This window comes from Vollenhovia emeryi, unplaced genomic scaffold (genome assembly GCF_000949405.1).
Source record: "Vollenhovia emeryi isolate VEMERY1.0 unplaced genomic scaffold, V.emery_V1.0 DF939208.1, whole genome shotgun sequence".
Classification (NCBI taxonomy): domain Eukaryota; kingdom Metazoa; phylum Arthropoda; class Insecta; order Hymenoptera; family Formicidae; genus Vollenhovia; species Vollenhovia emeryi.
Window position 1 is genome coordinate 558601 of NW_011967158.1, and position 23283 is coordinate 581883.

Genomic DNA, 23283 nt, shown 5'->3' on the forward strand with positions numbered 1-23283 from the left:
GGGGCAGCGAGAGAGGTCGTGACGGCGCCGACCATGTGAGGGCACCCTTAAGCGCGAAACGCGCCCCCCCCCCCGCGTCCCCCTCACTCTCACGGCTCGGCGGGCGTGCGAGAGCGCGTCGGGCTCGCGCACTTGACTGCCGTGCTCTAAGTGAGAGCGCCACGTGACGTCGTCGCGCACGACCCCAGGCCGCGCTGTGCTTCCGATAGCACGCGGGCCGATCGCACGGCGCGCCGCGATTGGCCACACCTTTTCGTGCGGCCGCGCCGCACTTCGGATGCGATGCAACGACAAATAAAACGGGCCGGCCGCACTCCGCGTCTCCGTTTCTCTCCGTCTCGCAACGAGCGACACGACGCGGTTGTGACGGATGCAAAATGCATGCGTTACTACTTCGCGCGCGGACCTTACACACGAGTGCGAATGACCCGGCAACGTCGCCGGTCTGTCTGTCTGTCTGTCTGTCCGTCCGTTTGTCGGTCGGTCGGTCGGTCTGTCGGTTGGTTGGCTGGTTGGTTGGTTGGTTGGTTGGTTGGTTGGTTGGTTGGTTCGTTCGTTGGTTGGTCGGTCGGTCGGATGTATATAGGATGTCGCGCGCCACGGGTCTACCAGCTTATCCCTTTACCCTTTTGACGTATTTCGACTCCTCTCTTGTTCTTCATCTTTCATGCATCCAGGCCCGATAATACGGACGTGCCCGCGTATCTATGAACGCACCGCTATAGCTACGCTCCTTATTCCGCTGGTTATTATTCTATCTAGCCGTGTTATTATTCTGCCAGTAGTCGTACGCGTTTAAACCCATCGATCTCGCAGATTCCATTTCTGGGACACCGAGTATTATTGCAGCCTGCTCCAGGTAATATATCTGATTTGGGAATCCAAAATAAGAACCAATCACGCTCGTGCCAGGCGTTCCAAAAGTGGACACATTAGACCGAACGGGTGTACCGGCCTGTCTTTAATAACGCCGTAATGCAGACAGCTCGCTCCCTCCTATCTCACCGCGGGGATGACACTCGCTTGTCGATACTCTTTGTCGACGTTACGTCATCGAGAGACGCGGATACTAAACGTCTGAATAAATGCAAGTTACGATCGATATAGGCGGGTCGTTGTAAATATTACATTACGCACGGGCGAGCAAGTTACGCCGCGTATGTAATATATCCCTTTCTACAGGATGTGTCTTGGGGGGGGGGAAGGTGGAATTTCGAAGAAGCGAGCCTTTGTGCTCTCGAAACGACACGTCGAGAGGCGAAATTTTAATTCCGCGTGTGTCGAGTCGACGGGCTCGTTCGGGGACGCTCCGTATGTCGCGATGTCGTAATTTGCCGAAAATAGAGTCGACGCGTACGCAAACGAGTTGTCTCTCCGGTAAAAAAGAACTAGAGTCGCGATCGGATCGATCCACTCGCGCGCTCGGTACAGTTATAAATTAATCACGGCCAGATATGCTTAAATTTAACGGTGCATTCGCACATTCGTTATCGAGTAACGTAAAATGCAGTTACGTCGACGCCGGGTGTATCGATGTAAGCGCGGCTGTACAGGGTCAACACGCGCCGCTAAAAAACGCCCATGTTGCTCTGCGTAAACAATTCTTTTATTCAAACAAATTTTCCCCCGGACATTTCGATCGTTCATTTTGGTCATCATCAGGCCGTGCAATTACTCTTTCACATTCAATTATTCCGCGTTGTTTGGACAAAAGAAATGTTTACGCACCGACACATCGACGTTCCGGCTCGCGTTCGCCCGCGATTCATACGTCGGCTGCGGGTCCGCCGCAACTTTATTACGTTGTTCCGATACCTTTTCTTTTCGGCGAGAGTAACGGTCCTCCTCATCGTCTACGGACATCGCCTAGCGTTATATTGTTATTCAGATAAGTCACACCCAGGGGAAATGTCTTCGACCCTCGGACGCCGCTATCGGTGAATCGTACGGAGAACAAAAAAAGAAGAAAAATCGTCGCGGGACGGCGTAACGCGTGTGCCGGTTCGTAAAATCTCGGAGAAGCGTCTCCTTTTATTACGCAGCGCGACTCGTTTCGTCCCATAATGAGTACCTGCCGGACCTGACTCCGGCGTTTATTGGCTCCGCGCCAGTGACATAATAATCGTCGGATTTTATCGGAGGATCGAGCTGCCCGGAGGCTCGCGCGATTAGCCGATTTTCTGCGCCCGCCCGAGATTAAGGGGCGCGGGAGGGGGCTCAGGTGACGGAGAACGAGAGCAATCGCGCTGCGGCGACGTGCGTGAGACAATTCGAACGTCGCGGCTTCGTCACGAGATAAAGGTCGGCGGTGATGTGCGTTGCCGGCCTCCGAGCGCGTGATAGAGCGATAAGCGGAAAATTTGCGGGCGAAACGTACGGAAACGTGCTTGCCTCACGAGCTAATTACTCGTTCCAACGGCTCGAAGTCGATAAAGCCGATAGTGTATCAATAGGCCGAGTGATAATCCGCTAGGCGAATGTCGCCCGGCGGACGATTCGTCATCGCCTAACGTCACTATTTCGCACAACGTCCAGCTGTTCCCTCTACGCGAACGCTCGCAAGATGACGACGGCGAAGGAGAATACTTTTGCACAGGACAATACAAGAGAAAGAGAGAAAACGCGCGTGCGCGCGCGTTTGCTGCGTGTGTCTTATGTATGTATGTACGTGTAGTGTTGTAGGCAGCTCACCCTCGCTCCGAGAAAGCGGGCCTCCAATAACTCCTGCTTCCTTGGGTCCAGGGTGGCCTGAAAGTGCTCCATCTTGACGCCAGCGCCTGGAACAACAAGTCACAGCGAATTACACTTCGACCTTTCGCCCGTGGCGTCGGTGGAAAAAGAGCCAAGAATCTGCGATAAGGATCGAGAAGCGTATCCGCGATCTACAAGAGTCGATCGCATACGGACGACGTGTCCCGATCCGATCGCGAAATCGACGCGACGCGTCAGAACAAAAGAAACGAAGACGAGACAAGAGGAGCAAGTAGAGAGAGAGATACAGATAGATAGATAGATAGATAGAGAGAGAGGAGAGAGAGAGAGAGGGAGAGAGAGAGAGCAAGGGTTAGCCGCGCGGGGAAAAAGACGCGGAGAGAAGCGGACTATCGCGAAAAAGTTTCCGGCAGAGGTCGATATTGAACACCGAATGGCGTGGTTACGCAGTCGTAGGAAGATTGCGCGTCGCGTCTCGATTCACCCGCGATTTCCCTGCCGCACGTGGAGACCGGGAGAAAATTCGTCGAGCGCGGAGGAACCTCTCGGTTCGCGACCTAGTCGACGCCCCCGCTCCTTCGCGTCCGTTCGTAAAGAAACGCGGAAACGGATTGCGTCGCGAGGGGGCTTATCTCTGGACGAATCCGAGCGAGGAAGAGATACGGGGCGAGGGGGGGGGGGGGGAGGCGAGCGACAGCGCCCGTTCCGGCGTTACATCCCGAATTTCCCCGGGAGAATTTCGGATGAAAAAATTCGCCGTCCGCGGAGCTCGACGTCTCGACGAACGGTGTCCACCGGCAACATCGAGTCAACAGCATCCCACGATTGTAGCCGTCGAGGCCGCCGACGATTACCGCGCGCGCAATAAACTGGACATCCCGCGGGTCGTAAACGGCGCAATCCGAATGCTATAATTAGCGCTCGCGGGGCCGCATTATGCCGGGCATTATATCTATTTCGATCAAACGGATTGGATTTAACTCGCGCGTCGATCCTCTACGCGAATAAACCGCCATTCTATTGTGCGACTTGTGGAGCCCGTCTCGTAAAATTAGACGAGAATCGACGGCCGACAGAAATAATAGATAATTCGCGCGCGCGCACGTCGCGTGCCTCGCCACCTTTATTATTCACGTCACAGATGAAGCTATTATCCGAGGAAAGAATCACCCTAGACTTCGTTAACCACCCTCGGGACGTAGCTTCCCAGAAGAGAAATAATCGCCGTGAGTTTAAACCCGTCCAAGTTCGCGATGCGTATAGCGCGGTTTTTTTTGCCATTCACGACTCTGAAATTTTTAACAAATAGCAGGTCTCTGGGAAATTCACTGGCCAGCGAGACGCGCGTGCGAGCGAGCGGAAGAAAGGGGTTCACTTACGGGCATCGTAAGGATTTTTATTTTCATAGATAGGACCGTCCCCTTCCCCCCTCTCTTCGCCCTGTTATCAACGCGCGTATACGCGACTGAATGAGTCGCACTGCTCGCCGTTACTTTCGAGAATCACTGCAATCCGTTAAAGACATTATACACGTTCACGATGCGTGACCGGCCGTTGCGCGTTACCAAACGGCGCAACGTTGTTTTGCACGTCGATGTTTAACGATCATTGCCGTTCCGCGATCGGGTTCGCGGCTGATATTCGCCGCGCGCGCGCGCGGACTCGCGAAAATTGAGAAAGTGATAGGAAAATTGATCGTCGCGGTATGCGACAATTAGAGCCACTTGGACCGGGACAGCCGGGAACGCATCTGCCTGCTCGATAAATCCGAGCGAGTGAACGCGCGCGCGCGCGCGCGAGTGCAGTAGCGCAGTCATTGAACTCGTCGTCGGCCACAATTTTCATGTAAAACGGGGGCAAGGCTATTTTATTCGTAGTGCCTGGGATAGGCGGCGAACGGACTCGCTGTAAGAAGATAGACGCGGTTCGTCGAGGCGCGCAGGTTTAATTGCGCAACCCAAAACAATGCAGCCTTTACGACACGCCGCGTGCAATATCGCGCGCGACGAATCCGGGAATACCTGGAGATATCATCGCGTTTCAATATCGCGCGCGGGCGTGGGCCTGGACGAGCGCAGTCGCCCCGGCGAGCGAAGGTGCCGGATTCCTGGTCCAGTCCTCGCCCGAAAATTATCATCGGACGGGCGCGCATCTTTCAACGTCTATTCATCCCCGAAGACGCGCTTCTATCCGTTGTCATTAATTTGTTAAATTTCCTACCGACCCGCCCTTTCGTCCGCCCCCTTCGCTACCTCGGAAGCGAAGGGGAGACGAACCGCGGCAGCTTCAGCTCCAAATGACGCGACGCTTACGTCGGACAAGTGTCACGGCGGCAACGGCCATCGTGGAATTTCATTCGTTCTACAAAAGGCGCGGAGAAAGCGAGGCGCTAGCAACAATGTGAGACGCTGCTCAGGATATTTCGCGAGCGGTTCTTCTACACGGCGAATTGCATTACGCGCGCGCGCGTCTATCGGCCGAATCCTCCGCGTCCTCCGAAAAAGTGTGCCATCCGAACTCACCGGCGTCTCCTCCGGCAGCGCGATGCGGCCGCGCCGGAGAGAACGATCCACTTGTTGTCGTCCGCCGGACAATGTCTGAAAACGCTCGCTGAAACGCGACGCTGAGACGCGAGAGGCTGCCGAGCGCGGCGTCTCCGCCGTCGCTTCCGTCGTGACTCGGCGACGCTCGTCGAGGGATTAATTAGCGACTAATTAGACGATGATTTCGCGGGGACCTATTATCCCGCGGGCCGCTCGTGTCGCGCGTGTTATTCTCTCGCCGCGACAAAAACGAGAAGAGCCATCGCGCCTCGTCACGATCAATGGACGCAACTTTACGCAACGCTCGGCAGCTCGTCTACCGCATTGATAATCATCGCGTTCCCGCACAAGTGTATTTCTAAGAAACAAATACTTTGTTGCCGGTACACCTGTCCTGCCCCCCCCCCCCTCTCTCTCTCGGTGAAATCATTTCGACCCCTTTAATTTCGTTTTTCGCCACACTGTTTTAGCGATACTCTTATCTATTCGTGTGTATCACTAATGACAAATCGTCACTGACCGTTATATTGTCACTACGTGTTAGAGGACTATGTCCTTTTTTGTATTATATATTCCACAATATTCAAATTATTCATTGTACAAAAGTTCTTTCTCACTTGGTAAGTATTTTTATATGTAGCTTGTTTAACGTTTTAGGGGACTTGTCTCAGAGCGTTTGATAAATAAAGATTCAAAATTCTCTCTCTCTCTCTCTGAAATTATCTTGACCACTTTAATTTTGTTATTTTTCGTCATACTGTTTCTGCGCTACTCTTTTCTATTCTTGAATACCACTAATGAAAAACCATCACTGTCCGTTATATTGTCACTACGTGTTAGAAACTATGTCCCAGAGCGTTCTATAAATAATGATTCAATCTGATACGACTCGTCTTTTTTAATGTAATACTTCTTTCTATTTTCAAATTATTCATTGTACAAAAGTTCTTTCTCACCCGTAAGTATTTTTTATGTGTAGCTTGTCTAACGCTTCAGGGGACTATGTCCCAGAGAGTTCTACAAATAATGATTCAATCTGATAAGACTCGCCTTTTTTATTATAATACCTACTTTTTACTATTTTCAAATTATTCATTGTACGAAATTTCTTTCTCACCCGTAAGTATTTTTTATGAGTAGCTAAACCGAGAAAAATGTCCGATCAAATATAATCGGGTAATCCAATTACATAATAACAAACGGACATATCCAATTAAATTGTATATCCGATGACAAATATGTTTGGTTTTTCAATCAAATTTCATCGGTAACTGCATTCCATCGGATGTATCCATAATTTAATCGAAAAATGTAATCGGAAAAATTAACCATCGGAAACACTATTTAATAGGTTTATCCGATGAGGATTTTTCTCAGTGTAGTCTAACGCTTTGGGGACTATCCAGAGCGTTCTACAAACAATTCAATCTGGTACGACTCGCCTTTTTTGTTGTAATACTTTTACTATTTTCAAATTATTCATTGTGCAAAAGTTCTCTCACCCGTAAGTATTTTTTATGTGCAGCTTGTCTAACGCTTTAGGCGAGGGGGACACAGCTGACCAAAATCTTGGTACACCGATGCCCACTAATGCCCAGTGGGCATTACTTTTCTTGTTATCTTATTTTATCTTTATAAAGCCCCAGCAAGACCTAATATCTAAAAATGCCCTAGTAATACCCAGTAATGCCGCAAATCTGTACACCACAATGCCCTCAACGGTTTCCCCCATCGGCTCTAGAGGACTTGTCCTAGAACGTTCTGCAAATAATGATTCAACCTGATACGACTCGCCTTTATTATTGCAACACTTTTTACTATTTTTAAATTATTCATTTTACAAAAGTTCCTTCTCACCCGTAAGTATTTTTTATGTGTAGTTTGTCTAACGCTTTAGGGGACTTTGTCCCAGAGCGTTCTACAAATAATGATTCAATCAGATACGACTCACCTTTTTTATTATAATACTTTTTACTATTTTCAAATTATTCGTTGTACAAAAGTTCTGTCTCACCCGTAAGTATTTTTTATGTGTAGCTTGTCTAACGCTTTAGGGGACTTGTTTCAGAGCGTTTAATAAATAAAGATTTTAGTCTATTCTGCCTGTCTGTCTGTTCGTCCTCGTTGATACTCCTTCGCTATCGCGATAAAACGGAAGGCATCGGTCGGTTCAACATGTGGCGCATTATCGAAAAAAGATTGAGCGTTGCGGTTAACGAGACCTGCGATTAGCGGGAGATCTCATTTTCTCCCTCCTCCCCGCGGGACAATCGGCTGATACAAGGCTGGATTTTTATCCTCGCGAACTCGCGACAATCGCGTGGCCGAGGGTCAACTGAGACCTTCAATATTATATCTCAGTGAATGCCGCGAGATCGCCGCGGCGAACAGATTGCCGATATACAAAGAAACAAAAAAAGGAGAGCGAATCGCTGGACAATAATAAGACAGCGAATTTCCCGAGATAACAGTCGGCGCGAAATCGCTCGCGAGGGATCGCGTTATCGCAATTTAATTTTCGCAATAACGTAAACGATTTGAAAACAGTTCTCCTATCGCCTACGAACGTTCTCAAGGCTATTTACGTATCTCGAGCGTATATTTTTACATGCAAGGCGAATAAAAAAATGACTGCTGACAGCCGGCGTTCCGGCGCGGCTCGATACAAAATAAGTTTTTGCGGTTGCCCAAGTGGCAGGCTAGGCGCTCGCATCTCGGTAATAGCGTACACATAAGCATAATCGAGCTGGCCGACCGTCGCGTCGCGACACGGTGTGTGTCCGTCCGCCTCGGCTGATATATCCACGCGTTACTTATCTAATCTCGCGTATTATAAGGCCGAAATGACATCCGTATTTCCACGCACCGGGCGTCCCGAAACTCCCCGAGGGGAACGCGAGACGCGTCGAGGGTGAAACAACGAAACGTTCGAGTCGCTCTCCCCCCGGCTTCGACACTTTCGTTAATCGGCCGAAGCGGCGAAAGGGTTAAAAGTAGAGGTAGCGGCCGGTGGAAGAGGTGGGATTCGTGCATGCTCGCGATCGGACACTTACCACCACCAGAGTTCCAGCAATTATCAGTCATCCCTGTTTATCCATTTGCAGAGTTGGCACTACATTGTAATTACACTGATCCAACTCGCTGGAATGTCTCGCGGCACGTTGGTCCTTGGCGGCGGCGGCGTCGTTACGCGCGCCGGATACACTTTTCATGAGCCCCAGTGCCGCCCGACAAAACTCTCAGCTCCGCCGCATCGCTTTACACCAATGAGAGCACCTGTCTCATTATTGATCTCACACTACACTCTCTCTCGATCGCGATGTACCGGGTGGGCCGCGATGCACCGCGGAGGACCATCCGTGAAAGGGTTCTCGCGCACTCCCCCGAGATCCGCTACTCCCGGCCACCCGCGCGGGCGGCTTCCGCCGACAGGACGCGGGGATCTCCCCTTTCTGTAACACACAGCACGATCGCGCGCACGTCTAGAGAACCGCCTGGATTGCGCGATCTCTTTCTCTCTCTCCTCTTCCCTTCGTTTTTTTTTCTTTCCCCGAGCCGTTTTTCGAGATCGAGCGGGGCCTCCTTATACGCGATCATCGATCGCCGTCCGCGCGTCGAGCGAGGCCCCGCCGCAGGATCCTCCGCCGGGTCTCGGGAGGACACGTGCGCGGGCCGTACGCTACGCGTTACGAGCACCGTTATCCTCTTACGTCTTACGAGTACGTCGTGTCCCGCGGGGGAAATCGAAGTTGGCCGAACGGATCGATCGTGCCGACGAGTTTAACGAATTAGTCCCGCGGTCGCGCGGGGCGCCCGTCTACGCGGATTCATTATGGACGGACGACACGAATCCGGTTGGCTCGAGGGACACGTGAAACGGGCGAGAGGGCGAACGGAGACCCCGGGAGAGAAAATATACCGATGATCGACGGCGAATTGACGCGCGCCACTTTGCGCGCACCGCGAGTAATCCTTGTTATCCGAATACGCGAGAGATTTTCTCCTCGGGAATAATTTCTCTCGGCGCGCGCGCTCGCGTCCGCCGTAACATCGGCGGAGCCAAGCGGGGGACGAGGGGGGCAAGCGAGGATGTGCCGCGACGTAAGAGTACACTGCCAGGTGCAGCAATGCGCATAATGGCGGCATGATAAATCCCGAGCGTGCGAGCGCGAGGTTTCGCGCGAAAATTTGAAAAAAAGTGCGGCGCACGCTTTTCGGCTGGATCGAGTTTTGTTTTCCACGTCGCGATTCTCCTTTTCTCTCTCTCTCTCTCTCTCTCTCTTTTCGCGGGGCGACCGAGTGTCCGTTTCTTTCACAAATCTCACAATCTGTTAGATTAGTCCCAGTCCACAACGAACGATTTATACGCTAAGCCCTAAGAAATTGGCCAATTACAGTCGAAAATGAGAAGATTCTCGACTATAATTGGTCAATGCCTCAGGGCTTAGGGCTTGAATCACTCGGGCGTCAATTCTGTATCTTACAATATAGTGAAAATGCTAAAAATGAGCGACTCTTTGTGAGGCCTGGTTTTTCATTTTCTGGCTACCTGTTAGCCAGAGGTCAGTCGACTCTCTGCCTCTTCTCAGATAACAACATAGAAAGAGACGGAGAGTCGACTACCTTCTGGTTAACAGTTAACCAGAAAATGAAAATACGGGCCTGAGAGGACAGTTAGAAAGAGACGGAGCTACTCACTTTTAACATTTTCACTATAGTGTAAGATACAGAATTGATCCACCATTGTAGTCTGGGACTTGACCGACAGTCAAGATCTGCAAGGGTGCCAACGGAAAATAGAGGCGAAGGTGCGAGTGTCCTTCACCTCTATTTTCGGTTGGCATCTCGGTAAATTCAACCGTCGATTAATCTAACCGGGGTTAGATTAGGGCCCGATTTTTCATTTTCTGGTCAACTGTTAACCGGAGGTTAATCAATTCTCTGTCTCTTTTTAGATTTTTTTAGATAACAATATAAAGAATGATAGAGAGTCGATTAACTCGTGGTTAACGGTGAACTAGAGGAAAACCGGGCCTAGGTGAAGGAGGCCCTAAAGCCCGTATTAGACTACAGATTGAGATTAGATTGAAATTTGATCAGTCACAGTAAAGTTTACTAATCTCAAGTTTAGTAACTTTTGCTCTAATTGGTCGAATTTCAATCTAACCTCAATCCTAATCCGTAGTCTGATACGGGCTTAAGGCCTGGTTTCACCAACGTCGCTCAACTTTAAGCTTTTAATTCATTCTTTGTGTCTTTCTGTCACTTTAGAAAGAGACAAACGTGAATTAAACTAAGATTAAAGTTAAGCGGCCGGACCTTAGGCCCGGTTTCACCAGCGTCGTTTAACTTTAAGCGTAGTTTAATTCGTTCCTCGTCTCTTTCCAGCTGTTTAGAAAGAGACAAACGTGAGTTAAACCAAGCTTACTTCGTTCCTTGCCGCTTTTCAACTGTTACTTTAGAAAGAGACAAACGTGAATTAAACTACGATTATAGTTAAACGACGTTTGGTGAAACTGGACTTTAGGCCCGGTTTCGCTAACGTCGTTCAACTTTAAGCGTAGCTTCATTCGTTCCTTGTCTCTTTCCAGCTGTTTAGAAGGAGACAAACGTGAATTAAACCGAGCTTCATTCGTTCTTTGCCTCTTTTCAACTGTTACTTTAGAAAGAGGCAAACGTCAATTAAACCAAGATTAAAGTTAAGCGACGCTTGATGAAACCGGGCCTAATGATCATTTCTATCCAATGCAGGTGAACTCTGATCCCGGTTTAACTTACTTCTTATCCTTTTCCAGTTTCAGGAATTGGAAAAGGATAAAACCTTAGTTAAACAGGGGTTAAAATTAATCTGCACTGGAAGAAACGGGCCTGAGAGAGATAAAGGTGACGGCATCTGGAAGAGACGACGCCCGATTCGCCGCGTATCCGAGCGTATCCTAAGGAGGGAGTCCCGGCGAGACGAGGTTATGTGCCGATGTAAACCAAGGGCGCCGGTATTTTCGAGGGCCACCGCTCGGGCTTTTAAGCCCGAACCACGCGGCGGATCGCGGCGGCACGCGATATCGCGTTTGATCGATTCGAACGAATTTCTATCGCGTGCCGGGACGCGATGCAGGGATGTACAAGGAGCGCAATTCCGCGGGGGAGATCTTTCGCTCTCTCGCCACATAGTTTCCAGAGGTACGACGTTCCGCAGCGGGTTCTCACTACGTGAGAATGGAACGAAGAGTCGCCGAGATCGGACGGAGAGTCCCCCCCATTCGTAATCTTAAAGATGGCGTTGATCGCCGATAAACAAACTTCCTTTTCTCCACCTTGAGAATCTCGTGCTGCGGTGTTGCAGTTGACGTCGTACGGAGGGATCGTTGGGCGAGGTGACGGACGGCATCGACCGTACACAATCGCGGGACCGTCCCGCGGTGATTTTTTTTTCTCTTTTCGCGCGAATCGCGCAGGATCCGCGTCTTATTCTCCCACGGTCCGTCGCGTCCCGGCCCCTCGTTGGCCCCGATATCGGCGTCGACAAAATTACAGCGCAACAATACCGACCGCGTAGGCGCCGGCTTTGGCCAAAGAGAAGAGAGCGAGCGAATTGATCGAGACACGGCCGGCGCGACCGGGTACCCCGTTTAATCCCGCCGATCGATCCGATCTTGGCGAACCCGTGCCCGCGATCCGTCCCGCGATTCGGGGTCCGCGGCACGAGCGGGTATTATCGGCCGCGATTGGCTCCGCGCTCGGTGTCCCCGACGGGCATCAACCCGCTCTCGAAAAACGGCTCAGTTTGCGTGGTAGACGCGCGAGAGAAGCCGAACGTGAGACGAGGTGAGGCGAGACGAAACGAAACGAGACGGGATGGGGACGGGAGGACGGGACGGGACGGGACGGGCGAGACGGAACGGGACGGGACGGGACGGGACGAGGCGAGGCGAGGCGACAACAACGGCGGCGACGACGACGACAAGGCGATGGCTCGGGTCGTCGCGAGGCCTGCCTGCTTGCTTTCCTCTCTTCCTCCCTCGTCCCTCCCCCACCCCCGGCCGCCTCCCAGTCTCTCCTCGCGACGTCCAGCCGGAGACTTGGAGGTTACACACGGCGAGTAATCGATTCACCGCTCCACGACGCGACGCAACTCCTCGAGATCGCGGCGAGGCGCGAGAGACGACGGTCCCGGCGGCGACGCACGTTCCGACGACGCGCGCGCGACTCACTTGTTTCTTTCGTTTCTTTTTTTCCCTCCGATTCCTCTCGCGTACTCCTTTCCTCCTCTCCTCCTGCGCGCCGGCTCTCGCGAGGACGCGGCGATTACGAGGGAAACGCGCGGCGATAGGGGGTCAGGCCTCCCCCTGTTCTTTTCACTCCGCGCCGCTTCCGTTTTCTTCCCCCGCGCGCGCGGTATGTCTTTTTCTCCGTCTTCCGCTCTGGTTCGCTCTGCCGTACCTTCGCCTCTCTCTCTTTCTCTCTCTAACTCTCTCGTACACGCGTGGCAAGCGGCGCACTTCCTAATACGTTCCTGTCTCTCTCTCTCGCTCGCGCGCTCACGAGCGAAGGCTGGTGTCGCGGCGACACGCGCTCGTGAAATTTCGTGACTCCGCCGAGCAGCACGCGCCGTTCACCGCATCTCCCGTCGCATATGATAGACGCGGAGACAATTTCCTTCCCTCTCGACACCTTCCTCCTCCGTCTCTCTCTCTCTCTCTCTCTCTTTCTTTTTCTCTTTCTCTCTCTCTCTCTCTCTCTGTCCGTCTGTCAATCAGTCTCTCTTACGATCTCTCGCCTTCGCCGTCCTTCTCCCTCACGGCATAGCGCGCCTCGTTTATCGGAAGAAAGGAGGAAAAACTCATCTGGAAGATGGCCGCCGCCTGCCAGTCACCGATTTATCCCTCTCTCGCATAGCGCACTCTTTTGCGACCGGGGGGGGGGGCCACCGCGAGCCACCCGGGGAGGCCGCGCGGCTCGCCGCGCGCGGTCACGATGCACCGGGTCGTTAGCTGCGACACTCGCGGGACGCGGGGACGTGCACGGCGATCACACCGCAGCCGTCGACGACGGCACGACACGGGAGCACGGGCACGAACACGGTGACGACGACGACGACGGCGACGGCGACGACGACGACAACAACAACGTCGGCGGCGACGACGACACAAGGAACGATGACACGGGCGAAATCCTAGACGCCGGTAACGCGCGCGCACCGTCGGCCGCACTCTCGCTCGCTGGCCCGACAGTATTCGTACTAAAAAGCTCACCTCGGCAGGAACCGTAACGCACTCTCTTCTCGATACACAGAAGCGCAAACACGGGGGCACTCTCGCGACACACGCACACACACACGCGCGCGCGCACCGCGTAGTAGCACGCGCGGGCGAGCGCGCGCGCGCACGCGGCCTCGTACGTGTACACACTGCACTTCACCGCGCGTCACGGCGCGGCGCGAGGCGGAACGGAGCAGCGGCGGCGGCGGCGGCGGACACAACACGGGTCTTTTAAAAAGGGCGACGCGACGCCGCGTCCCTCGCCCGCGCGCTTTTACATATATGCTTCCTTTTTCTCCCCCCGTGCTTGCTCGCGCGCCCGCCCGACCAGGGGGATTCCGCGGCCGCGATCTCACGCTCGTAATCCGCCGATTCACGCGCGCGCGCGCACGGCCGTAACGTAAGCGCGACGGCCCGAGGTTAACGGCGGGCCCGCCCGGGCGCGTTTCTCGCTCGTTCACTCACGGACGCGGGATTTAACAGCGACGGCGGCGGCGGCGGCGACGGCAACGACGGCGACGACAGTGACGTTGCCAATCACACACCATGGCGTTCGCACGGCCTCTCCTCTGTCTCGCTCCCGCAAGCCGAGCGGCACCTTACGGCGCTTCGGCTATTATCGGTGAGCTACGATGTTTATTCGGCGGCGCATCGGCCGACCAGTCACGGCTCGCGGCGAGATCATCCCCGGTTCTCGCTTTCGTTTCCCTACTAGCCCGCCACCGCCGCCGCCGCCGCCGCGCCGCGCCGCCCCGTCCCCTCCCGTCGAGCGGCGCGACTCTTGAGGGCGCGTTCACACCGGTCGCGCCGACGAACGCGCGCGAACATCGGCTGTTTTCCTCTTGGGAGACACGCGTACGCGCGTTAACGCAGTTTGCCACGGAGCGGCCAAGAGATTCAACGAGAGGACACCTGGAGGAAAGACTCTGTCGAACTTTAGTGCGTCGATCGAGTTTTTTTCGAGTAAACTCCAAGTGGAAAGCGACGTGTCGCCAAAAATGCCGATTGTTCCCTGAAGCAGCCGGGACTGCGATCCCAGATAGCACACATTATTCTATGAATATTCTTCTGGAGCGCAAATATTCCTAATCTCAGAATATCCCAATCGAATATTCTATAAATATATACGGATCGCTGCAAAAGTGGAAATCGTAAATTTATAACAAAAAAAGAACGCTTTTGGATATTCGTCGAGTTTATGTATTGCACATTGTCTATTGTGTAATACACTTATCTTGTGCAAAAGGCGGTGAAACCTGCGATCATACTATACATATAACCGACGCGCTACACTCGATATATTGTTCTATTCATCTGAAAAAAAGATTTATAGCAGCGCCAACCGAATGTTCCACGAACATACGATAAATGTATAAGAATGACCCATAAAATATTCCAAATATTCTTAAAATTCCTGGCTGAGGAAATATTTTTCGCAATAAGAATAATTTACAGCACGGGGAAGGGGGGGGGGGTATTGAATGCTGAAAGTAGCATCAGAAAAATGCTAAAATGAAGCATTTTAAATTACAAAAAAAATCGTTTATCGATTTAAATATGCGAATTTGCTGACGATAATAATTCCACTTGTAAGAAAACTGCGTTACGTCCGGAGGAAAAGAAATCGGCGCGCAGAAACAAATGTGGAAGGAAACGGTATATAAATTCACATTAAAAAAGATATAAGTTTTACAAGTTGGGCTACCTACATCTCGCCTTGCGACCCACATTGGCGTTTTCTCATACGTTGTTTAATTTTAGTTAGGGGTCTTACTTGAAAGTTTATTATTACTCCTAAAATGTTTATAGGAGTGTCTTGCGCTATATCCGGGAATAGGAGGTCAATTCTGTATCTTACACTGTAAAAGGTGAGTAGCTTCGTCTCCTTCCGTTCCCCTTGGAGAGAGATAAAGCCGCTCATTTTTAGCATCTTCGCTACACTGCGAGATATTTAAGCCCTGAGAAATTGACCAATCACAGTCGAGTATACTTCTCTGCGACTCTCCTCCCGAGTCGAAGAGTGCCAATTGAGTTTGAATTAAATTCTAACTGGAAAGCACGCGCACCAAAAATGTCGTCTGCTCCCTAAAGCGGCCGCAGACGCGACTCTCGGCAATTGGACAAAATCCGCGCGCGCCCCGACGAGGGTCTGGCGTTAGATTAACGGCGGTCCGCCGTGCAAAAAAGAACCACCTGAGAACACATTCAGAATCAGATGTATTATTTCCTCTTAATACTTTGAATGGTGGGTGCTACATAGGAATACAATACAGTGGAATTAGTCGTCTCTCGGGTTCCGCGACGCTCTCCGTCCCTCTTACATTTCTCGTAAGCTGTACAAACTCGCGTTTTATAAATATAGAAAACATATTCAGTTATATCCAACGTGGGCGGGAGAGGGTGGGTCTTAAATAACTTCTCGCCCGCGATAATGTAACGTGTAAAGCTGTGCGAAGGGATCGTCCAATTCGTACGTGTTATTCTGGGTTTTTTTTCTCTCTCCCTTTTCGTCTCGATCAACTAGAATTCGTCTTCTCTTCGTACAGAGAGCGCGTTCGTAATTCGATCGCAAGGGGAAAATCTTAACGGCTATTTAAACCTGATCTACTCTTCGCGTCTAGAAGCATTCTGTTTCGTAGCCGATAAATAAATTACACATTTGTTTTAGGTACAATCGTACATTGTTGACAAAGCGTTTTAGAACGTCTCTAGACGCAAAGAGCGCACTGTAGATCAGACTTGAAGATGTAGTCCCGCGAAAAAGAGACGCCGCTGGGAAATTGCAATAAATAAATTGTATGTACACGTGTTAAATACGACTTCAAATAAAAAAAAACAACTTTACATAAAAGTGTCTATACGTTTACCGTTTCTATGTAACAATCTTTAGGACAGCGCGAGCAAGATTCATTCGCGTAAATCTAAATCCACGCGGTTTTTCTTCAGTGGCGAGGGATCGGACGAAAGAAAACCGTCGTGTATCGAAAACGATAATTTTATCGAACGTTTAATAAAACCATAAAATGCTCCGTCGAGTCCGTTCATTAACAGCCTTTCTCGCCCGAATTTGCATCGCGCCGTTTGCAAGATACGTCTCGCCCGTACACATTCGATACTCCTAAGAACGTACACGCTCCACATTTGGCACACTTTACTTATATAAATAAAGGCGTGCCCTAAAGCACCGAGAGAGATTCTCCTCGGAGAACTTAACTCGCGAGTGGACTATGACAAACTAAATATCACAAAGATGCGCCTACGATACCTTAAACTAAAACTGGCGTGCGAACCGTTTTATCCCGAAAACAGTGGCTGCGTGTGCGAGTAGAGATTTAAGTGAGATGTACAATTTGTTATTTGAGATTAAATATATTCTCGAACGCCTTCGAGATAAACAGCTCGCATAACTGCCACGCGTCGCCTTGAATAACGGCTTAAGAAATTCAACCGATCGATCTTACAATTGTAAGAAAAAAAAGAAAAGAAAATCGATACCTGGCGCCAAATGTGGCCGAGTTTGAGATTCACTTGGTCAACGCAAAAATGGTGTAAAAATAGGGATTAAGTACCATTAAGCTCGCTATAGGAAATCGTAAATTAATAAAACACCACTACGAGACGTTTGCTTTTCGCGTTTAACTCTACGAATATTGCGGCGAAGAAAAACCTTGCCTTAATCGGGATATACGTATGTTGCCGTAATGACTACGCTAGTAGCACTACAAATAATCTACACGTGTGGCTCTAAGCTTAATTGAATCGTAACTCCGCTACGATTAAACGGCAAGCTCTTCGTTCCACGAATGATCCGTCCGCGATCTTGGCGATAAAACTAACAATTTATCCCGACGGTTACGAGGATACAGTCAGCTTAACAACTACTGCGTCCCGATTTAGATCCTGCGTCGCCGATCTGTCGAATTACACGAGGGACCGTCGGCGTTATACACGGAACTAATCGTACGGTGTAATCTCGACAATAAATGGAGGTAGCAATATTGTCAATAACAGGATTAGCCTTAGTGAAATGAATTATGGAACAATGTACAATGTTTACGTCTTGTCGGATATCGGCTGTCCCAGTTCCCGAACTTCCCGCGCGCATCCTCTACACGTAATCCGCTATGTGCTCGCGACAATAGAAAGTATACTGAAACCCCGCGGATAGAAATTCGCTACGATCGATAGCGTGCGATATGTCGGGCATGCCGGCTCTTCTCGCGTTTCTTTTATTATACTTGTATACCTCTAAGGGCGAATGTATTCTTCCGATTCGAGCGGTAAATGTGACCAAGATCTCGCAGTGATAACGCGCGAAAAGCGATCGCGATGTAAACATGCGCGTATAAATATGCCGCACTATTTTGTTTTTATATACAAAGGATACAGGTACTTCTTAAGCGAGAATATCTCTATATAAACGAAACAATAATGTCATTGTACGTAGTATATATGTGTAAATGTAGTATAGCCCTTAGCTATATAGAATAGTTGAGATTTGCGACTGAAAAAAAATGCTTTCTCTATTACTTAGGGTCTAAAATTGATTGACATTTCTTATAGAGTGCCGCTCAATTGCATGCAACATTGAAAAAGTTGAATAGAAGACCGCTGGCGGCGGTCACGTGTCTTTTCTTTGCAACTAAAAAGATATACAAAATTATACCGTACAGTTTACAAAGCGGAGAAATGATACGTACAGTATATTCGACGAATATTCGGAACTTACGAAAAACTTGTACTCTCAAATCAATAACATATCGACCTAAGTCCCGGCATCCCTGCCGGACAGCCTAAAAAATCCTACGAAACTGCGCGTCGCGCTAACACAGTCTGTCGTGCGCGGATTCACTTCGTAAACCTGCCTCGCTAAAACTGAAACGCTGTAAAAACAATTCGGCCGTTTAACAAGCGCGCCGTACACGGGGCCTCGCAAGGAATCCCCGTAGAGTTTTACGTACCTTTGTATTACGTTCCGCACCAATGTCCGATATCTCGTATTTTTAGCTTCGTATTTTCGCACTCGCGATTCGTTTTTTCGCTTCTCGTATGTTTTCGGTATTAGTCAAGATCTACAGTAAGATCCGCGTTGTGGACTGCGGAGATGGTCATCTCCTCGTCTTCGACGGGCTCCTTGTCCGCGACGCTGGACACTGCGTGATGGTTGTTTGTCGTCTGATTGTCAATCTTTGCCTCGTCGACCGGCTGTACTGTCGTCAGCGTGCTCCACCAGTTCGAGAATGCCCCTTTCGCTTGCGACAGCGCTCCCCCTTGTAAATTGTTAGTGCCAAGAATAATATTTCTATGGACGATTCTGAATGCATTGGGTGTTAAGCGAAATTAAGCTGGACGTCTGATTTAATGATCTCGGTTGTGACTTTTTTTTAAATATAATAATTAGATTTAATATCGCGTGTAAATATAAAATGTGATAAGTACGAAGAAACGTAACACGTATATTACTTTTAAAAATAAATATTGACATGCAGTTTTAAGTGTGAAAGAATTGTACTTGTACTTAGAAACTGACAATACACTTAAAATGCTTTCCCTGTCCGGCTTACATTTAAATGGAAAAATTATGCAGCCTTACCCACGGCTTTCCCAGTGGTGGCCACCGCGCGCCCAGTCGATGCCATCGCTTGATTCAACTTTCTGCCGCTTTCCGTATTTTGCATCGTGCTGAAACAGCAAATGTTTATATCTTCTGAAGCGCTGATCAGACAAAGTGAAACATAAAAAGCAACGAAGTGAATCAGCCTATTTTTTGTTGTTCCCTGCACTGTATAAATTTTACACGAGATTTGTACTCACTGTGACAAGCGCAGTTTCATATCTTGCACCGACAGTTGACCAGCAAAGGGATGGCCGGGCTCGATGTTGAGTATCTCCGGTTTGTTCGCGCCGCACCACGCCTTGTAATTATTCGTGGCGCGCCACGCGGACATGAACGCCGCGTTGTAGTGATCCGACTGGCGGGTGTCCTGCTGCATGGACGTGCGCAGCATGCTCAACAGGTACACCCGGAACTGCGTCCTGATCCATTCGTCGCCGCCCTCCCACCCCACCCCGTCCAGGAAGATGTCCTTCCGAGGTTCGGCCACGTGCCTCACCACGTAATCGGCGAATCTCAGGTCCTCGGTGGTGAGATGCAGCTGCCGCCTCAGCTCGGGATCGGTCGCCTCTATCCTCGTGTTTTCAATCTTTCGTAAATTGTAGCGTGCGATCATGAGTCAAACCGTTTTTACTTCGCTCCCACTCAAATGTATATCGCTCAAGCTTACCTCGATCAGCACGTCGATCAGCTGCTTCTTTTGTTTGAACAGCACGTTTGTGGCGCCAACTATGTAGCCTCTGACATTAATGTCCCCCAAGAGATCCAAGTAGGGCAAAGACAAGTAAGGTAAGCAGAGGTATCCCTGGAACACATATCTCTATAATGTGCAAACTGCCCTCCGAAATGATACACATCTATGACAAGTGCGGAGCATCGGGTGTCGTTACCTTCGTAAATAACTCCAAAGGTAGGCCGCACAGCTCCGGATTAATGTGCGCGATTTGCGTAATGTTATTCGTTAATCTCGCGTCGGAGAGCGCGTCGCTGCTCGTGTCGCGGGGTAAACTATTATCCGTGTCGCCGGTGTTCAACGTGATGGCGTTCACGCTGTGTACCCTGTGCACGTTATCGTTCGGCTTCGGCGAGTATTTGGAGTCGCTCTCCTCCAGGTAAGACTCGGTGCACTCCTGCGCCGATTCTATCTCGATCACCTTCATATTTAGATTCTCGTTGTCGTTGTTGTTCTTCTGCAGGGCGACATGCTGCAGCCCGTCCAAGCATTTACCCTCCATCGACTCCATGGTTTTGTTGTCATTAATACACAGGGAGTTCCTATTGCTGTTATCGTTGCACTGCTCGTGGCCCGCGTTCGACATGTTTTCCTTGACGATGCGGTCGGACGACAAGTTGGAGTCGTCGACGTTATTCGTCGAGATCTCCTCCTCGTCGAAGGTCGGGATCGGCGACATCGGCCTGGACGGTCTGGAGAGAACAAGGACTTGGTTAGCAGACTCGTCGCCGCTGACAACCCCCACAAATCTATCAAAGTATCTCTCCACAGTACCTCACGCAAGCCGCCTGCTGGAGACCGTGTTCAATCATGTCCGGGTACAGCGACAGTAGAGTCAATATCGTGGCGCACAGCGGCTGCACGGGCGATTGATAAAAGACTATCCTCTTCTCGAGCAGGAGCAATTTAAATAAGAGCAACACCTTGTGGCGGAATTGCAATATAAAGTCTCTCGCGGACAAACCTGTCAACAATTCATGTATCAACGCGGACATTAGGTTCCATTGAACAAATATCCCCCGGCGGATAATTACCAACAAAGATTTGCGGCGGTATCTGGCTCTCGCCGCTCATACACGAGTTAAGGTGATGATAGGTGTCCTCCAGCAAGGACACCTTGCTGAAATCCCCCTCCTCGAAGTACGCGTGCGTTATCAGGGCCATTTTCACCTGGATGTGTCCGTAGAGGGGCAGAGTGCTCAGCACGCAGACGGACTTTTGAACGGTGCCCCTCGTTATGTCCGACGTGCGGTTCTTCAGTTTCTGCGCAAAACACAGCGTAACGGCGTTCGTCCCGAGATTGAAAAAGGCTGCGCGTGTGTCAACTGTAAATATACTCTCGCGTACCTCCACGGGTATCTGGCGGAAACACGAGATGCCGTATATCGTGCGTTTCGGATCGTTGAGACTGGGCAGGTGAAAATAGACCGTGTCCTCGTCGTAGTTGTGGGAGCCGTCGGGCAGAGCGAGTGTGGGCAGGTACTTCCATCCCAGCGGACACTCGTTAGGTGCGCCAGGCACCAGGGGTGGAAACGAGTATTCTACCTGGAAGATGACATTCGCGGTTAGCGGGCAATTGGATCGGACCCGCGTGAAGGCTCAAGTGAGGCTGGCGGCAGAGAACGATCCGTAAACGCCTAAGCGCTGGTCTACAATACGTGGAGTAAGCGTGGAGTAAGGGAGAGCCCTAACTTCTAGCTTTTGGTGTAAGGAAGCTAAAACAATTTGGGCATAACTTTTGAAATATTTGTAACACTGATTGATGGCGTTTTGATTCACCGAGAGCAAGCCTAAGAGCCGAAGTAGAAGTAAGAAATAAAATGGATTTATTTCCTTACTCCAGCTTACTCCATGTATTGTAGACCAGCCTTAAGACTGTCTTAGCGTATACAATAGTCCGTCACGACTCACGTTTTTCTCTGCCTTGCCTTACCGTCTACTGCGTCGTCTACAATACATGTAAGCCTGAAGCAAGGAGCAGGAGCGAGGAAATTAATCAATTTTATTCCTTACTCCTACTCGAGCTCTTACTCTCGGCGGATCGGGACGCCATCGGCCAAGTGTTACACAAGTATTTCAAAGATGAGAGCCTGCGTTTGAGCTTCCTCGCGTCAAAGGCTGAAGGTTATGGTTCTCTCTTGCCCCTTACTCACCGTAGACGACGAATAATCTTTAAACTACACCCGTAACGCTGATCGCCGATGACGTGTCCGATGCAACCGCGAGAGCCGAGGCAGAAGCAGGAAATGAGATTTGATTCATCTCCCAGCTCCTGCTCCACGCATCGTGGACCAGGGGCTCAATTCTGTATCTTACACCGTGAGTGAAAATGCCAAGAGCGAGTAGCCTTGTCTCTTTGTCCCCTTGGAAAGGGACAAAAAGCCGCTCGCCCTCAGCGTCGTCGCTGTACTGCAGGGCACAGAATCGACCCCCCCAGGTCTGAACGAGGAGGCAGGTTAATCGCGGCCTGTCAACTCTTACCTGGCAGCCCTTCTTGTGGTGGAACCCGACGACGATGACGTGAAGAATCGGCCCGCTCGACTCCGCCATCCTCTCGCGGCTCCGATGCACGGCGATGACGCGGCGCACGCTGCTGTCGCACCCGGGGCGCCTACTTCCGCGGCCGACGGATCGGCATTTCGTAGATCGCGAGAAGCGTCCCGTGCTCACGGGGGCAGACGAGCCGATAGCGGCGGACGCGCGACTTGACATGCGCCACGACGTACCCGCACGTGTGTGGAGCGTGCGTGCGCGCGCGCGCACACGTATGCACTGCGCGCGTGGAGCGTTATCGCGAGTATCACGTTCGAACGCCTCGAACGCCTCGAACGCCTACCGCCCAGCGGCGTGAATTCGCTTCCGATACACTCGCGGGAGAGATCGGCGAGCTCCTCGCTCGCCTCAAGATAATTATATCCGCCGTTGTCTATACAGTCGTGAGCCACAATCGTCGATTCGAGAGAGAGAGAGAGCAGCCCGGTGCGTCCGACGCGAACGGGCGTGAAATCAACGTGTGCCGGCGCGACAATTTCAAATGATAATCGAAACACGCGTTTCATAAGCTTGCGCGAACTTGAATAAAGCTTCACCAACGTCGTTCGACTCGTCCCTCTTTTCCTCCCAGCTGTTCTCTCGCAAACGATGACTTAAACCGACAATGAGATTGAAGCGACACTGGTGAAACAACAAGGCCTGTGGCTCTTCCAATTTAATCAATTAACCGCATGCACAATTGAACTGTACCAAGGAGCTGCCTTCCTTTCGCGTCTGCGTACACCTACGTTTGCGCGGCGTCGCCGCGGAAACGAATGAAAATGCACCTGCGTTAAAAGTATCTTTGATTTAATAACAAAACGAATCACATTATATCGCGTATAATTGTACATATGTATAATATATGTGTATATATACAGGGAGTTCTCT

The 23283-nt window shown here is 50.7% G+C and overlaps 2 protein-coding genes across 7 annotated transcripts in view; both read right to left on the bottom strand.

Moving 5' to 3' along the window:
- Positions 1-14096, bottom strand: part of LOC105561345 (serine/threonine-protein kinase tousled-like 2) — a 48833-nt gene extending 34737 nt beyond the window's left edge. For 4 of the 5 annotated variants that reach the window (XR_001008901.1, XM_012011239.1, XM_012011234.1 and 1 more), the window contains exons 1-3: positions 13508-14096; positions 8309-8707; positions 2692-2777 (exon numbers count right to left, since the gene is read on the bottom strand). Coding sequence is in view for 3 of the 5 variants with exons in the window: in XM_012011239.1 (XP_011866629.1) it covers positions 2692-2777; positions 8309-8339 (117 nt within the window). In the remaining 2 variants the exon portion in view is untranslated. The remainder of the gene's footprint in view (positions 1-2691; positions 2778-8308; positions 8708-13507) is intronic. The other variant, XM_012011238.1, reaches the window with a different exon arrangement.
- A 1617-nt stretch (positions 14097-15713) lies between these two features.
- On the bottom strand, positions 15714-23102 carry LOC105561347 (late secretory pathway protein AVL9 homolog). 2 transcript variants are annotated; one of them, XR_001008902.1, is made up of 10 exons: positions 22342-23102; positions 21208-21405; positions 20895-21123; positions 20635-20824; positions 20018-20552; positions 19798-19932; positions 19328-19716; positions 19107-19195; positions 18475-18783; positions 15714-18396 (listed from the first exon to the last, which is right to left on the bottom strand). XR_001008902.1 is itself a non-coding variant. In XM_012011242.1 (9 exons), the coding sequence occupies exons 1-9, from the start codon at positions 22570-22572 to the stop codon at positions 18575-18577; spliced, it is 2205 nt and encodes a 734-aa protein (XP_011866632.1). In that variant the 5' UTR covers positions 22573-23102; the 3' UTR covers positions 15714-18574. The 2 variants fall into 2 exon arrangements, 1 of the variants encoding a protein (XP_011866632.1); XM_012011242.1 differs by having other exon boundaries at positions 15714-18783.
- Between the last annotated feature and the right edge of the window lie 181 nt (positions 23103-23283).